Source organism: Chlorocebus sabaeus, chromosome 22, assembly GCF_047675955.1.
Source record: "Chlorocebus sabaeus isolate Y175 chromosome 22, mChlSab1.0.hap1, whole genome shotgun sequence".
Lineage (NCBI taxonomy): Eukaryota > Metazoa > Chordata > Mammalia > Primates > Cercopithecidae > Chlorocebus > Chlorocebus sabaeus.
Genome location: NC_132925.1, coordinates 44658402 through 44674963, shown reverse-complemented (window position 1 = coordinate 44674963; position 16562 = coordinate 44658402). Strand labels below are relative to the sequence as shown.

At 44.3% G+C, this 16562-nt stretch overlaps 1 protein-coding gene across 4 annotated transcripts in view; it reads left to right on the top strand.

Moving 5' to 3' along the window:
- Nucleotides 1-16562, top strand: part of HEG1 (heart development protein with EGF like domains 1) — an 89187-nt gene that overhangs the window by 12935 nt on the left and 59690 nt on the right. For 2 of the 4 annotated variants that reach the window (XM_073009795.1, XM_073009794.1), the window contains exons 1-3: nucleotides 10063-10483; nucleotides 13444-13737; nucleotides 15444-15746. In XM_073009795.1, the coding sequence (XP_072865896.1) occupies nucleotides 10129-10483; nucleotides 13444-13737; nucleotides 15444-15746 (952 nt within the window). In that variant the 5' untranslated portion in view covers nucleotides 10063-10128. Of the gene's footprint in view, nucleotides 1-10062; nucleotides 10484-13443; nucleotides 13738-15443; nucleotides 15747-16562 lie in introns of those variants that run through there. The other 2 variants (XM_038003432.2, XM_007985543.3) reach the window with 1 other exon arrangement.

Here is a 16562-nt window from a genome sequence, read left to right as displayed (position 1 = left end):
TACTTTCTTCGTCACTAGAGTGCTTGCAGGGGAAGCATTTTAAAAATCTGATCGTCAAATCTCAAGTCCAGCACTTTCCAACATGCTTGATTTTTCTTAGGGCTGCCTCTTTCAGGGCAAGAACAAGGAAGGAAACGAAACTCCCCGAGAGCCCTGGACAGTCCAGATCGAGGGCTGAGTCTTTTGTTCACACAAACTCATTTGGCTTCTAAACGTCCTCCACCCAAAATCATTACATCCGCAGCAGCGTTTCAAAACACAGCCCAGAGTGGCCTCGCTGAGTGGGTGGCTGCTTTTCTGGGGAGGCTGCAGCCACCTTCCCACAGGCCCCCAAGGTTCTTGCATGTCCCAGAATATCCCGCTGCTGGCCACTGGCCTGAAATCCCCCTCATCGGGAGGACCCTTGGGGGAAGGTATCAGGCCAAGAGGGCCTGCAGGGGAAGGGCTCCTGCTATCTGAAGGGGACGGGGACTGGCAGCCGTGGAAGGGAGGATGGGTTTGTAGTACCAGCCTTGCCCCTTCCAAACTCCCAGGCACAGTCTCAGTCTCTACCCTGGGGGGCCCCTTCTCATACCTCAGAAGCATCATAGAGACCTATTAACATGGTCCAGCTCTCCTGGAACTCCTGGAGGCAGATTCTATACCTGATTCATCCTTGTAACCCTCACAGTGCCTTGCTTATGGTTGGTGTTCAGTAAATACATACTTTTTTTTTTTTTTTTTTTTTGGAGACGGTCTTGCTCTGTCACCCAGGCTGGGGTGCAATGTTATGCTCTCGGCTTACTGAAACCTCTGCCTCCCAGATTCAAGCGATTCTTGTACCTCAGCCTTCTGAGTAGCTGAGATTACAGGCACGTGCCACCAGGCCCAGCTAATTTTTGTATTTTTAGTAGAGACAGAGTTTTGCCATGTTGGCCAGGCTGGTCTCGAACTCCTGACCTCAAGTGATCCACCTGCCTTGGCCTCCCAAAGTGCTGGGATTATAGGCATGAGCCACTGTGCTTGGCCTAGTAAATACATACATTTCTTATTGTAGTAAAATATGCACAATATAAACTTTACCATTTTAACCATTTTTAACTGTACAGTTCAGTGGTATTGAGTACAATCACAATGTTGTTGCAATCATCATCATCATCTGTTTACTGAAATTTTTCGTCATCCCAAATAGAAACTCATTAAATAATAACTTCCTGTTCCTCCCTGCTCCCAGCCCCTGAAAACCTTTATTCTGCTTTCTGTCTCTATGATTTTGCCTATTCTTGATACCTCATGAAAATGGAATCGTATAATATTTGTCCTTTTGTGGCTGGCTTATTTCACTTACCATCATGTTTTTAGGGTTTACCCATGTAGCATGTGTTAGAATTTCCCTCATTTTGAAGGCTGAATAATATCCCATTGTACATATATACCACATTTTGTTTATCCTTTTGTCTACTGATAGATAGCTGGGTTGCTTTCATCTTTAGCTGTTGTGAATAATGCTACGAAAATGGGTGCATAAGTGCCTGTTTGAGTTCCTGCTTTCAATTCTTTTGGATATAGACCCAGAAGTGGGATTGCTGGATCAACTCATAACTCTTAAAGTTTTGAGGACCTGCCATACTGTTTTCTACAGTGGCTGCACCGTCTTACATTCCCGCCAGCAATGCAGGAGTGTTCTGAGTTCTCCATATCCTTGCCAGCACTTCTTTTCCATTCTTCTTTATTGATAATAGCCTTCCTAATGGGTGTGAAAGTATTTTTTGAGTTGATAAATGCTACTCATTGGTTGGATTGCAGATTTGAAACTGTTACTCCTCCTCTCGGACCTCAGTCCTGTGATGGTCAGGCTAGCTGGTTGCTTTGGTCCCTAAGGGTAGTGGTCACCTTTGCAGAGGGATGGGGGCACCAGAGACAATCCAGGTAACTTTGGCCAGAATGAAGGAAGTAAAGCAGTTTGGATGCTAGCTAGTAGAGCTTGCCACACCCCAGAAATCAGTTTAGCAAGAGGTTCTCTCTGCTCGGTCCTCACTGGTTTTCGTTTGAAAGTGGTCAGTGAGGAAAGACACTGGAATGAAGGAGCTGGTCTCTAGTCTCCGCTCTGCCACCTATTTTCTGGGTTAACCCGGGCAGGTGACTTCTGTACAGAGCCTCAGTCTCCACTTCTGTAAAACAGGCCAAGAATTACCCGCCTGCCTGCCACTCAGAGGGTCAGAATCTAAAGGGATAATTTAGGCCGTGAAATTATCCCGTGAAAAGTACTTTGTCGATTGTAAAATGCATGGGAATTTTTTTCTTAATTTGATCTGTGGGAAGAGAAGCACAGATTCACTCTCCTGGCAAGGACCTGTGAATAGTGCTGTGCCCCTCTTCAGTCTGTGGCCGTCCATCATACTCAAAGGGGATTTTTAAAGGAGGGTGCTGAAAGTCCTTTAAAAAAAAAAAAAGTTTGTTTTGTCCCCTCCCTGTTTGAACAATTAAATTTTAGGAAAATGTTTTAAAATGACAAAGAAACCCACTCTCATAGGTGTAAGGATCCGTTGCTGGTATCTACAACAGTGTAGGTATATTTTCATTTGAATGTGGTCCACCAGACCCCAAATTGAAGATCCCAGGAATCCTCTACCGGGGAGGCAGGAATGGGGATTTCCGCAGCTGGGGATCAGTGTCTTACTGTTCTGGAACCTCTCCCTTTTAAGCAGTATGACCTTCATCTTCAGGCGACACCCTAGAAAGGCCTAGGGACTTTCTGTAGGGCTGGTCTCACTGCCTTCCTCTTCACTGGCTCCTACCTTTAATTTCATCCTATCCTTCCCTTGTCATCTGTGTCTCTGTCACTGGCTCTTCTCCTGTCTCCACATTCAAGTTTTCCCCAAAATCAGTCCTTGATCCTTGATTTTTCCCTTCATATGTCATATCCTGGCCTTCTCCTAATCAGCAGTCCTGAATCTTTAACTGTCTGCCAGACGTTTTCACTTGGAAGTTGTAACATCACCCCAAACGTCACATTTCAAAAACAGACTTTTCTTGTTCCTCAAGCTCGTTCTCCATTACGGCTCCACTCTTTCTCTCTTATTCTTTCGTTATGCATAAAAATCCTCTCTGAGTTAGAAGCTGATTTTGAAGTCCTCTTGCTCAGTCTTCTAGCTAATAACGTGCAGCTGTTGTCAAATCAAGTCTGTCTGATTCCAAAGCCCATGTATTAGGCAGCATTTCATTCCTCTTAGGGAGAAACAAGGTCAGCACAGTTGTGTTTCAAGCTGCAGTTTGGCTTTTTGTGGGGGGCTTTTTTTTTTTTTTGGCTCTGCTCTTCTGGCCAGTGCCTTAAAGCCTCACGGAATAAGCTGGAGTGTGATGGAATGAGCCCTGGGTTCAGACTGTGTCTGTACTGCTATTGAGTGCGTGACCTGGAACAATCACTTAATCTTTCTGACCCTCAGTTTCCCCATGTGCCGTATGAGGATAATAATACCCGCCTGACAGGGTATTAATGAGATAATGCATGTGAAAATGTTTAGCACGTGGTAAGCCCTAAATAGATGTTAGTGAAATCTGAATCCAATTGGAGGGAAAAGAAAATAAAGGGCTTGTTCTTCAACTGTGTGCCTCAGAAACACAAGCTTGTAGCTGGCAGTGCTTGTCATTTGGCCCGCTGCGGGGGCTGACGCCGAGGTGTGGGGGTGGGGTGGACCCTCCAGGAGGAAATTGCCTCTTTGGATAACACAGCACACTCCCTGTATGCTTCTACTCACTCCACTGCTCCGAAACAATGCAAGTTGAAAAGCCCCAAATCACGGGCAGGGAGTGGAGGGTGGCAAGGAGTTGACTCTGTAGCAGCTGCTAATTAGGAAGTCCTATTCTTGGGCTGTGCTAGCATCTCTGATGATGCTGGTTCACAAACAGATGTTTTGGAACATTAAGACGCTACAGAAGTGGAAGTTGTCAATTAGGAGGAAAAAAAAAAACAGGCAAAGCAAGCAATAAAACTCTCTTGTTAATTTAATCTCCATTCATGGTACCAGGGAAAGTTACAGCCCAGCACAGGAGACTAAGTACAGAGGGAAGGATGGTATTTTCAGCTCAAAAGATACCTGAGGAATGGGATGTCTCATCTCCAATATGAAGAGGGTTGGTGTGAACGGGGTTTGAATGATCATCTCCGACCATCTGCGAAGCTGGCCCGGGTGAGGTGCACAGCACCAGTCTACTGAGCCTCCAGGGTGCCCCCTCCCACCCCATGAATGTCTGAGGGGGCACAGCCTCTTCTCCTTACTCCTGACTTCATTGGGCGCAGGCTCTGAAGCTTGAGGAATCCTGTCTCCTTTCCATTTCTCCAGGGTCATTTCTCTTCTCCACCAAGAATAAGAGCAGGTTCTTTGACACCTCGCCCCCCATGTGGCAGGTTTATTCCAAATTACTCTCTATTCAGGGTTTACACAGGTGTTGAATAGGGAGCCATGCCCTCAACAGAATTCATCCACAGCGGCCCTAACTAACTCAGGGCTTCAGAAAGGATCAGTCATTGGACTTCAGTACATATTTTAGCATTTGACCCGTTGTCCCTGCTGAGATGCCGCCGGGAATGATGTAAAGCACTTGGATGTTCACAGTCAAACAAGACCTCCAGTGGCAGTAGGGGTGGGCTGGGGGTGTTGCCTGCCCCAGCTGTGTGGTTTATTAATCCCTTTCCTAAGGAAAAGTTCGTAGGCAATAAGAGATATAGAGGGGCACCCGGAGTTCAATAGGGGACAGTGGGATGTCTTTCATATTGTTTCATATTGTTTCCCAAGGATCAGTGAGAAAACTCATCAGTCTTTCAGCTATGCCATCAAAAGCCACTCACATGCTTACATTATGTTTCAGAAATGTCACTGGAACTCCTACCTGCACACTTGGTTAGTAGCAAATTGCATGAGCCAGTGACTTCAAGAGCTTGCTGTGCTGGAGGTGGTCCCAGGTCTCACCCTGTGCGCCCTAAGCTCTCCCTATACCTACTAGGAGAGGTGTCGTGGAGTGGAGTTCAGCGAGGCCCAGACTGTTCCTGCAGCCATTTGTCTAGCCTCAGTGCTTTTGTCAGAGTGGATTCCTAGCTTCCAAGAGGGCTTGGGAGCCTGGGGCCGCTCTGGTATGGGCTCTGGGCCACTACCTGAAGAAGGATTAGGACACTGAGCTTTGATTGATTAGCAGTGCCTGCCAAGGTCATCTACCCAAATCTATTTCTTAAAAGTTGACAACCCTAAATCCATTTAATAGCTATGACATATGTAGCATTCACTATGTACCAGGTACTCTTCCTACGCTCTTACATGTCTACATTCCACTGGTTTTCATAGCCACCCAGTGAGGGAGATACTGTTAATATCCTCATTTTACAGAAGGCAAGCTGGGGCGTGGAGAAATTAAGAATCTCACTTAAGATCATAGGGTATGAAAGAGGTGGAGCCAGAATTCTAACCTACATGTTCTGACTTGAACCACAGTCTGTGCATTCCCCCACTGCCTCTCTTATTAAGAATTGAATTTCTAGAGACACGGAAAGCAGTAGCTTCTCACCAGTGCAGGCGACTCTGGTGCCCGCTGACTAAGGAGAAGAAGTGGAGGTGGAACCACAGAAGGCAGGTCTTTGGGGCCAGGAGGGGCCAGCAGTGGCTGCACTGGCCAAGGGTGTGTCTTGTGTCTGGCTGCTCTGGGGAGGTGGTCATGAGCCACCAGTTACGGCCAGGACTGTTACTGAGAGTAGTTAGGCATCCAGGGGCAGAGCAGCCAAGGCACAAGGAAACTCATCAGTCTTTCAGCTATGCCATCAAAAGCCACTCACATGCTTACATCATGTTTCAGAAATGTCACTGGAACTCCTACCTGCACACTTGGTTAGTAGCAAGTTGCATGAGCCAATTTTCTATAAAAGGTCTACAGACTTCACCTACCTTAGGAGGCAGTCTGGGGATCCCAGAAAGCCCGTTCCTAAGTGGCTTCTCCAGGTCCGTAGACCTGGGATCCTTTTATCAAGATACCAACCATTTTTGTTCTTTTTCTTAGGAGACACGTGTCATAGATATATTTTTAATAACATGGAATCATATGATACATACTATTTTGTAATTTGTGTTTGCATTTAACAATATAGTGTGAGCATAATACATCAGAAAAACTGTATCAACAATATATTTTGGTCAGTCCTTTAAAATGTTGTTGTCTCGTAATTAACTCCCTATTGTCGAAATTTAGGTTGTTTCCACTTTTCATTATTATAAACAATTCTGTGATAAACTTCCTTATACCCGAAACTTTGCACACTTCCTAATCGTTTCCTTAGAACTCATTTCCAGAAATGGAATTCTTGGGCCAAAATATATACCTATATTTAACGCTTTTGCAATGGATTGCTAAATTCCTCACCAAAAAGACTGTTAATTGTATTTTTACCAATATCGTATGAAAGTACCTCTAACGACATTAGCTATTATTCTTAAATCTTTGCCAATTTGATATGCAAAAATAAACAAGTAATATAAAAGGTCTTTTCTAGTTTGGGTTTGTACCTTGCTTTTCAACAACGCTTTCATGTATTTATTCTCCACTTATATATTTCCTTTTGTGAATTGCACGTTCATGTTCTTTGTCTACGAGGGGTACATCTTAGGGATTTGAAAAAGTTCTTTGTGTGTTAAGGATGCTAAACATTTTTATCAGGCACTGCAGACATTTACCCTTGTTTGTCATTCAACTTTTTACAAATATAGCTTTTATTTTTGTCAGACTTATACATAGTTTGAAGATCAAATAGATTGTATAAGGCTGTAGTAAAACTCTGATTACTCCTATCGTCATCATTTTTTGTTCCCCAGAATCAAACATTCTCAACCCTTTTAACTGATTATCTTAGTATTTTTTTCCATATCTCTAACTTGCTTATGTTACTATCTATTATTGATTTTTTAAAAATATTTGGTTTTAGGCAGTATTCATTTTCTATTATTCCAAGCTCTACCAATTTGGAAGTGACACATTCTATTTCTATTCTGTTTTTTTTTTTTGAAACAGGGTCTTGCTCTGTCATCCAGGCTGAAGTGCAGTGGCACCATCACAGCTCACTGCAGCCTTGACCTCCTGGGCTCAAGCGATCCTCCCACCCTAGCCTCCCAAGTAGCTGCAACTACAGGCATGTACCACCATGCCTGGTTAATTTTTTTTATTTGGTAGAGAAAGAATCTCACTATGTGGCCCAGGCTGGTTTCAAACTCCTGGCCTCAAGTAATCCTCCCACCTCAGCCTCCCAAAGTGCTGAGATTACAGATATGAGCCACCATGCCAGGCCTCTATTTCTGTTCTTTAGAGAAGTATTTTAAATGCGTTTTTCACAGAATTCAAAGTTACCCTTCTCCTACACAACATGATTCTAATTATCCCATGCCAGACTTATGAGCTATTGTTATGCAGGATTTGTTCCATCTTGTTTTATTAATTTCACAAATGAGAAATTATTGTTATTATTTCATAAATTCAGTGTTCCTTTAGATTTGTTCACACATGTGTTGTTTTCTTTGCTCATTACATTGACTTGCATCTGATATCTTTCATTAAGGATTGTTTTTCTTCTGCTTGAAAGAAATTTGTTATAATTTCCTTTGGTAGAAATGGTTGAAAAGCTTAATTTTGACTGAACGTGTTTTTATTTGATAGTCTGAAGATGTTTCTGAAAGATAGCTTTGCTGAATGTACGATTATAGTTTTCTCTCTCAGCACGTTGAAAATATTTATCCACTGTCTTTTGGCTTCCATTGTCACTGCTGAGAAATCAGCTGTAATTGTCACCTTCTATAGATTATTTATCATTTTTTTCCCCTCTGGTTGCTTTTAAGACCTAGTCTTAGTCTGTGGTTTTTGTGCAGTTTCACTGTGATAGAGGTTTATGTTTCTTTTTCAATTTAGTCTCCTAAGAAGCTGCCATAAAATGAAGGTTTATAGTTCTCATTAGTTTGGGAAATTTTCCAGCCATTACCTTTTAAAATATTACCACTTCTATAAGCCCCACACTTTGGGAGGCTGAGGTGGGCAGATCATCTGAGGTCAGGAGTTTGAGACCAGCCTGGCCAACATGGTGAAACCCCATCTCTACTAAAAATACAAAAAAATTAACCAGGTGTGTGGCACACCTGTAATCCCAGCTACTCAGGAAGCTGGGGCATGAGAATTGCTTGAACCCAGGAGGTGGAGGCTGCAGTGAGCTGAGATGTACTCCAGCCTGGGTGATAAAGTGAGACTCTGTCTCAAATAAAAAATAAAACAATAAAAATTAAAGAAATATTTTCACTTCTACTTTCTCTGTTTTCTCCTCCTAAACTCCAATCCGTTGTGTGTTGGACTTTCTCATTCTTTTTGTCTCTTAACCTCTTTTTCATATTTTTCTGTTTTTAAATCTCATTTTGAGCATTCTATTATCATTTATTTTCTAACTCTTTTTTTTTTTTTTCTTTCGAGATGGTCTCACTCTGTTGTCCAAGCTGGAGTATAGTGGCACAATCACAGCTCACTGCAACCTTCATCTCCCGGGCTCAAGCGATCCTTCCACCTCAGCCTTCCAAGTAGCTGGGACCATGGGTATGCACCACCATACCCAGCTAATTTTGTTTATTATTTGTAGAGGCAAGGTCTCACTATGTTGCCCAGGCTGGGCTTGAACTCATGGGCTCAAGTGATCCTCCTGCCTTGGTCTCCCAAAATGCTAGAATTATAAGTGTGAGCCACCATGCCTAGTGAATTATGATTATTTTCTAATTCTCACTTTGGTCATATCTAATCTGCTGTTGAGTTTTTAAAATTTCAGTTACTACTTTTTTATTTCTAGAATTTCCATCTAGCTTTGTTTCAAATATTTTGGGTTATTATTTATAGTCTCTTTTTTAAACATTTTTTTCTGATGTAGTTTTGTATACTTCTTTGGTAATTCTAGCATTTGAAGTCTTTGCTTGTCTAATTTGTTGGCAATTGTTTAACAAGCAAAGACTTCAAATACTAGAGTTACCAGACAAAGAGGTATGGATGTCTTGTTTCCTCATGGATGCCTCATTTTCTCATGTATTTTGTGATTTTTGACTGTGGTCTCTTATTCCCTAGAATGTTATCAATAAGTGATAACAACTGGTTTGAAGATATGTTTATCTAGAGAGCATTTGTATTTGTGTCTACACAATACAGGTACCTGAAGGCACTATCCATCAGGACCGCCCCTGCTCCATTATTAACAGGATGTGTGTGTGTTGGAGATATAGTTTACATCAGTGGTCCCCAACCTTTTTGGCACCAGAGACCGGTTTCATGGAAGACAATTTTTCCACAGATAGGGTGGAGTGGGGTGGGCTGGGGGTTGGGATGAAACTCTTTCACCTCAGATCATATCAGGCGTTAGATTCTCAGACAGAGCATGCAACTTAGATCTTTCAGACATGCACAGTTCACAATAAGGTTCTTGCTTCTTTGAGAATCTGATGCCACTGCTTAGCTGGCAGGAGGCGGAGCTAAGGTGGCAATGCTCGCCCGCCCACTGCTCACCTTCTCCTGTGCAGCCTGGTTCCTAATAACCCATGGACCGCTACCAGTCCATGGCCTGGGTGTGGAGGCCCCTGATTCACATGCCATAAAGTTTACCCTTTGAAAGTATACAATTCGGTGGGTTTTAGTACGTTCGCAGGATTCAGGACCACTCGTAAATACATCCTTAGTTTAGACCACAGAGGTAATGTGACATGCGGCACACCCATACGAGGGCTAGCTTTATGGTTATATATTCTTGGGTGAGATTTATTTCTTCTTTCACTTGAAACCAAGATTGAAGGGCCAGGTTTCTTTGCTGTGCCCTTCTGTGGGGCAGGTTTGTTTCTATTTGCCTTACACCCAAGGCATAGCTGTGTAAAGTCCCAGCTTTACATAGTGATTTCCTGTTGGATTCCCTCCTTGAGAATCGTGTCTCCCATCTCCTGATTCTCGGCAGCCATCAGAACAGAAATTCAAGGTCACAAATGTTGAACAGGTGCCTCCAGGGCAGCTGCCAGCCTCAACATTAGCTCATTTCTCTGGATTCCTAGTCATGGTTCATTTTGGGCCTCAGAAGATTTGATTCTTTACTTACTTGCCAGCTCAGCAATGCTTTCAGAAATTTTTTTAAAAATACATTTTGTTCAGCATTTTGAGTTGTTTTTAGTGGCAGGGTCATTGAGGATACTGCAGGACTATTGTCTGCCTTTTAGTTTTGTTTATAGCGTGCATTTTTTCTTTCTTACATCCTTAGTCACCCCTCCAGGAAGAGAGCGCAGGTCAGTGTGGGTCCTGCCCTGTCTGCATGTGGCCGTTGTTTTCCCCTCGGAGACTGCACTGGAGTTCCCTGAGCTGACTGGGCTCCGGGACCTCCACTCCTGGTCCCTGGAGAGGAAGGGAACAAAGCTGCCTCCTCAAAGGCCCCGTCACACTCACCAATGGCTGAGTCGCACCTTGTCTGAAGGTTGTATTGGAGCCAAGTTCATTGCCTTCCCTTTGCTCACAGCTGGCCAGCTTTGGGGCATGGGTTTCGAGTCCCTTCTGCTTCCCCACAATCACTTCTCTCTGGCTTCCTTGGGGAATAATTTCTCATTGGGTACAGTTAACCAAGAGGAGAGAGAAAGCATCCTCAGACCTTTCACCTCCTCCCAGGAGACCAACTTGCCTTTGTAGCTCCCAGAGGTAGAACAAAGGGAGCGTGTCCTGTGGGCCACTGCTGTCTGTAACCCCAGGCTCTCAAGTTGAACTTGGAGGCCTTGTGGCTACCCCTGGAAACGCCCTTCCACGTCCCATTTCTAGCTGCATGTGGGTCTTGCCTGTCTGGAACTGGGCCCCAGAGGAGCCCAGATGCATGGCAACTTCCCTCCCACTCCAGGAAGCCTCTGTTAATTATCACCCACAGGAAACAGAACAAGAGGCATAAAAACAGTAACTCTTAAGGGATTTGGGGAGGAAGTGATTCTCTCAGGAAAGTTTGTCAGAATGTCTTCTGGAAGTTTTTTGCAATCATCACCCCCTAACCCCAAGTAAGTGAGCCACTGCTTCTAGAAGGAGTGAATCAGGGTGGAGAAATGTTCAGAACCATCGATCTAGAACTGCACTGGCAAGTGATGCAGCCACCAGCCATGTGTGGCTATGGACCTCTTGAGATGTGGTTCCCAAAACATTCACTGGATTTTAAACGTTTAATACCAAAAAAAGAATATAAAATATCTCAATATTTTTATATGAATTACACATTGAGTGATAATATTTTGGATATGCTGAGTGAAATAAAATATTAATATTGAAATTAATTTCACATTTTTTAATTTTAAAAATGCAGCTACTAGAAAATTTAAAGTGTACACTTGTAGATTGTGTTTGTGACTCAGTATCGCTTAGGCAGCATTGATCTGAGAGATAACTTGTTCCGTGCCTCTGTGTGTGTGTGTGCGTGCGTGTGTGTATGTGTGCGTGTGTATATGTGTATGTGTGCATGTGTATGTGTGTGCATGTGTGTGTGTGTGTGCGCGTATGTGTGTGAGGGGTATATGTGGGGGTGTGTGTGTGTATGTATGTATGTATGTGTGTGTGGTATTTAGATACAAACTGTAGGTTCTGCCTGCAGCTTCTATTTGTCTGATGGTTTGCCATTTTTGTTTGATTCATATAAATAGAAGTGATTCCATTCATCCCCACAGAGGTTTCTCACCAGTGCCCACAGTCCCCATTCCCAAGCAGAAAGAGAAATACCATTTCCAAGTGGGGAAAATTAAATGTTGTTTTCAGGGAGTCACGTAATCAGCGACAATGTCACGTGGCCCTGTCCTCACCCTTTCTCAGTGTCCCTCAATTGGCACCCATATTTGATATTGGATTCCATATTGTTTTGGATGTATGGGGAAAGGACAGTGTTCTCAGAATCCTGTTTGGTTTTGGTGCTATTTTTTAGGGGCCCAGCACCGAGCAGTGGCCCAGCTTTGGCTTCTGAGCAGTGGCCAGGCTGGGTACAGACTTTTCCAGAGTAACAGGGCAGCTTTCTTGGACTGGACTTGGGCATCCCACACACCTGCTCTGACCCTGAACCTCCTGCCTTGACAAATGGCATTTGATGCTACACATGACTTGCTCTTGCCCAATTTAACCCCCAACTTTAACTTTATCCTCAGAACATTTTTAACTAATACCCTCTTTGCCAGCATCTTGGGCATTATGGAAGTTAACTATCATTTAAATGTATTTCCTGACTAATATAAATACATTCCTAATATACAGGCTTCAAGTAACAGTCCATACTCAAGAGCATTATTTCCTCAGCACTCCCAACTGGAAACCATACTCCTCTCCACCATTTTTCCCTTCCAGCTGAGCACAGCTGGCGGGCGAGGGGCCTGGGTTTGGAGCAGGCTGCCTGGCCCTCCTGCTTTTTGACTGTGCGACTTGGGCAAGATGCATGACCCTCCCCCGCTGAAAGAGTTTTAGGTTCGTTCTTTCTTTTCCTTTTTCTATTGTAAACAATGCTGTAATGAACATCTATGCAGCTAAATCTTTGTCCACATTCTTGACTATCTCCTTCAGATAAATTCAATTTGGAATTACTGCCTCAAACCCATTCATATCACACAAGTTTTAGTAATATTGCCAGAGTCTTCATGTTTTATCAGAATTGTGCATTACACCTCCCACCTGCAAGAGTAGGTGTCAGGGTCAAGGGCTGCCAGCTTGTATAATAGCTTCCTACCACCCCAGGAGGCAGACTTAGCAACTTTGGCAAATATGAGATGCTTCTTGCCTTATGCTTACACCCAATCTTCCTTCTCCAGTTCCTTCTCTGACCTGCACAGGTGCCAGAGGTGCAGTTGCTCTTCCATGAGCCCCATGCTGATCTCTTTCTATCAATAAATTTTTATCATTTATTGTATGTACAATGAAATTTAATCCTGTATTGTATTGTTGCTTCATAATTCCTTCCTCTGGATTATAAGAATAATTAATATGGGGAAAAAAAGAAAGGAGAAATTATTATTATTATTATTTTGAGATTGAGTTTCACTCTTGTTGCCCAGGCTGGAGTGCAATGGCACATTCTTGGCTCACCGCAACCTCCACCTCTTGGGTTCAAGTGATTCTCCTGCCTCAGCCTCCCTAGTAGCTGGGATTACAGGTGCCTGCCATCATGACTGGCTAATTTTTTTGTATTTTCAGTAGAGACAGGGTTTCACCATGTTGGCCAGGCTGGTCTTGAACTCCTGACTTCAGGTGATCCTCCCGCCTCAGCCTCCCAAAGTGCTGGGATTACAGGTGTGAGCCACCACACCTGGCCAAAATTCTTTTATTTGCATTCCCTCTCTACTGATGAGTCTCATAGTATCTTTTCTGAAGGTTTACTTTTCTTTTCAGAAGCCAGCAAGTTCTCCCTGATGCATCCTCTTCTTGTTTCAGATGCTGCCTGGAAGCACTGGCCAGAAAGTAACACCGAGTCCCACATAGAAAACATCACCTTCTATCAGAATCAAGAGGACTTTTCAACAGTGTCCTCCAAAGAGGGCGTGATGGTTCAGACCTCCGGGAAGAGCTATGCTGCTTCGGATGCTCCAGAGAACCTCACTCTACTTGCTGAAACAGCAGAGGCTAGAGGAAGGAATGGCTCTTCAAGTAGAACAAACTTCACCAATTTGCCTGTTGGGTACTCGCTGGAGATTGCAACAGCTCTGACTTCCCAGAGTAGCACCTTAGGTGAGCTTGTGCTGATGATGTGCGTTTCATGCATGCATGTCCAGTCCTGGAAAACAAAGTTTCTGCCATTCCCCACAACCCCCATTCTGAGCCATTGTGCCCTTCCAAGGTTCCTAGGCTGGGGTGGGTCAGACCTGTGACTTAGGCCTCATTTGTATTATGCTTGTCAATACAGACCAGACAAGGATGCAGATTTGCTGAGCAGCCTCGCTGGTCCTGTGATATCTGCGATCCACGGCCAGTGGAATCCAAACTTCGTGCCTTTTCCAGGGAGCCTGCCACACCCGAGGGTCTCAGAGACAGTATATTTTGTGGGATGCATAGCTGGGACAGGCTTGGGTTTGGTTCGTGTTGATGTGGCCCAAACGGTTGTTCTTGCTCTGGTGTGCACAGCCTGGTGGTTTGCTATTTTTAGCAAAGAATGTCAAGAAGGTGCTGGGGCTCAGTGGGTAAGATTTCATCGAGGAAGAGAAGACTAAGAAAAACTGGCATTAATTGGGGACCTACTACATACCACCGTGTCTGTTCTTTCAATCCTTCCAGCAAGCCCGTTAGATCATGTTGTTCTCCTTTTAGGCATTTGGAAACTGAAGCTCAGAGAAGTTAGTTGACCCAATACGTGTAGGTCAAACAGTTAACAGGTTTCCAAACTGGGATTAGAGCTTATGTGTGTGTATTTGAGCAAGGTGGCGGGAGTGCTGAGGTGTGGAATGCCTGGACAACGAGAGTGAAGTGCAGAGGACAGAAAGACAGGTGTGGCCTGTCTGTAGGGTGGCAAGGCCAGCAGCCTCCCTTGGGAAGGGTATCGGTTGCCCACAGAGGAGAGGAGGAGCAGGCAGGACCATTGTGTGGATGGAGTTAGGGACAATCACAGAGGACTTTAGAAACCTGGCAGTTTAGATTTGGTGTGGTAGGAAGAGTCAGTGAAGGTTTCTGAGCAAGTAAGTGACATAGCTAAAGTGAATTTGAGGAGGATTCGCCCGGCAGGCAGGTACAGGATGTCTAGCATGGGGGTGGGAGGATGGAGGGAACCTGGAGTCAAAGGGACCACCCAGGCAGACAGAGAAATTCAGACATCAGGTGCTGCAATGTGGCCTGGTGGCCACAGGGATGAAGAGGAGGGGATTGGTAGAGACTTCACCGAGGGAAAGTGATAGGATCTGCTGATGGCCTGAAAGTAAAGGATGAAGCTGTCAGGGATGACTCCATGGTTTCAGGTCCTAGTGACAGGAGATCTGGTTGGGAGGGGCTCGATCCTGTAAAGATGCATATGAAAGTCTTTTGTATTCATAAGTGATTCCTACAGAGCTTAGAAACTCTGCACATGATATTCCCTGGTCTTCTTGGTCACCTAGATATTGGGAATTTTGTTTATATTGCATTCAGGTAAATTCTGGGACCAATTTGGTGGAATGTGGATGCTGGGTCCTGATGATCAGAACCCTGATCTCCGATTCCATACTTATCTCCAGTGAGCCCCTTTTCTGAGAATTTTACCACAATACACAGAATCTTTGTGAGATCTAATAACAGTCTCTGGCTTGGTTTGTGGTCTCTTTCAGGAGTTTATTTTTTGTAGAATGAATTCTCCTAATTTCTTCTCATGTGTGTATATTTTGTAGGTGTCAGAACTGAGCCCCCTAAAAGCATATTAAGACATTTTGAAGTCTGCTGGTGGAATTCTAATTGTAGCTGTCTGTTTTCAGCCTCGGAAAGTCTTCACCTGCCATCCAGCAGTTCAGAGTTCGATGAAAGAATTGCCCCTTTTCAAACAAAGAGCGGAACAACCTTGGAGATGGGAACAGAGAGGTTGATGGGGCTGTCAGAAGAAGTGACTGTGCACAGCCAAGAGGCCACCACTTCGGCTTGGAGCCCGTCCTCTCTTCATGCTTTGGAGATGGGAGAGCTGACCATGCCCTCTAGGAAGAGAAATGCCTCAGGACCAGATCTCTCCTGGCTGCATTTCTATAGGACAGCAGCTTCCTCTCCTCTCTCAGACCATTCCTCATGTGAGTGCCACATACCCAGCTTAACACTCGGAAGTTACCCAAAGTAGACATAAATCAATGTGCATAGCCAGCTAGTTACATACTCATAATAGGGAGTAAGGGGAAAAGACATCAAGCCAAAATGCTCTTCCTCTAATGCCAGGTACTTGGGGTGGAAGTAGGTACAACCTACCCAGTTTATCTCAGTATTGAGGCCCATGTTTAGCATAGTTTTTCTTTTTTTGTCGCCCAGGCTGGAGTACAGTGACGCAATCTCAGCTCACTGCAACCTCTGCCTCCCAGGTTCAAGTGATTCTCCTGCCTCAGTCTCCTGAGTAGCTGGGATTACAGGCGCCCATCTGCATGCCCAGCTAATTTTTGTATTTTTAGTAGAGATGAAGTTTCAGCATGTTGGCCAGGCTGGTCTTGAACTCCTGACCTCAGGGAATCCCCCCGCCTCGGCCTCCCAAGGTGCTGGGATTACAGGCGTGAGCCACCGCACCCAGCTATTGGTGTCTATTCTCAAACAAGAGACCTTATCTTGGGGTGCATGAAATGGTGAGCATTGTACCATTTGATTAGGAGTGAGATTTTATTTCTTCATTATTGCAAAAATGTTTCCTTTAGTGGTAAAGAAAACATGAGTGTACATTTTTCTAGGTGCCATTTTGAAAAAAAAAAAAAAAAAAAAAAACAGATATAACGCAGGAGTTTGCAAGGTGTGGTATTAGTAACTACAGCTGTGGAGTGCTCGCCTCTCTCTCTGCTGTTCCAATGACTACTCATCAGTTAAGTCTCAGCTCAGGGATTCCCGAGCCTTTCTTCAACCATCTGGTC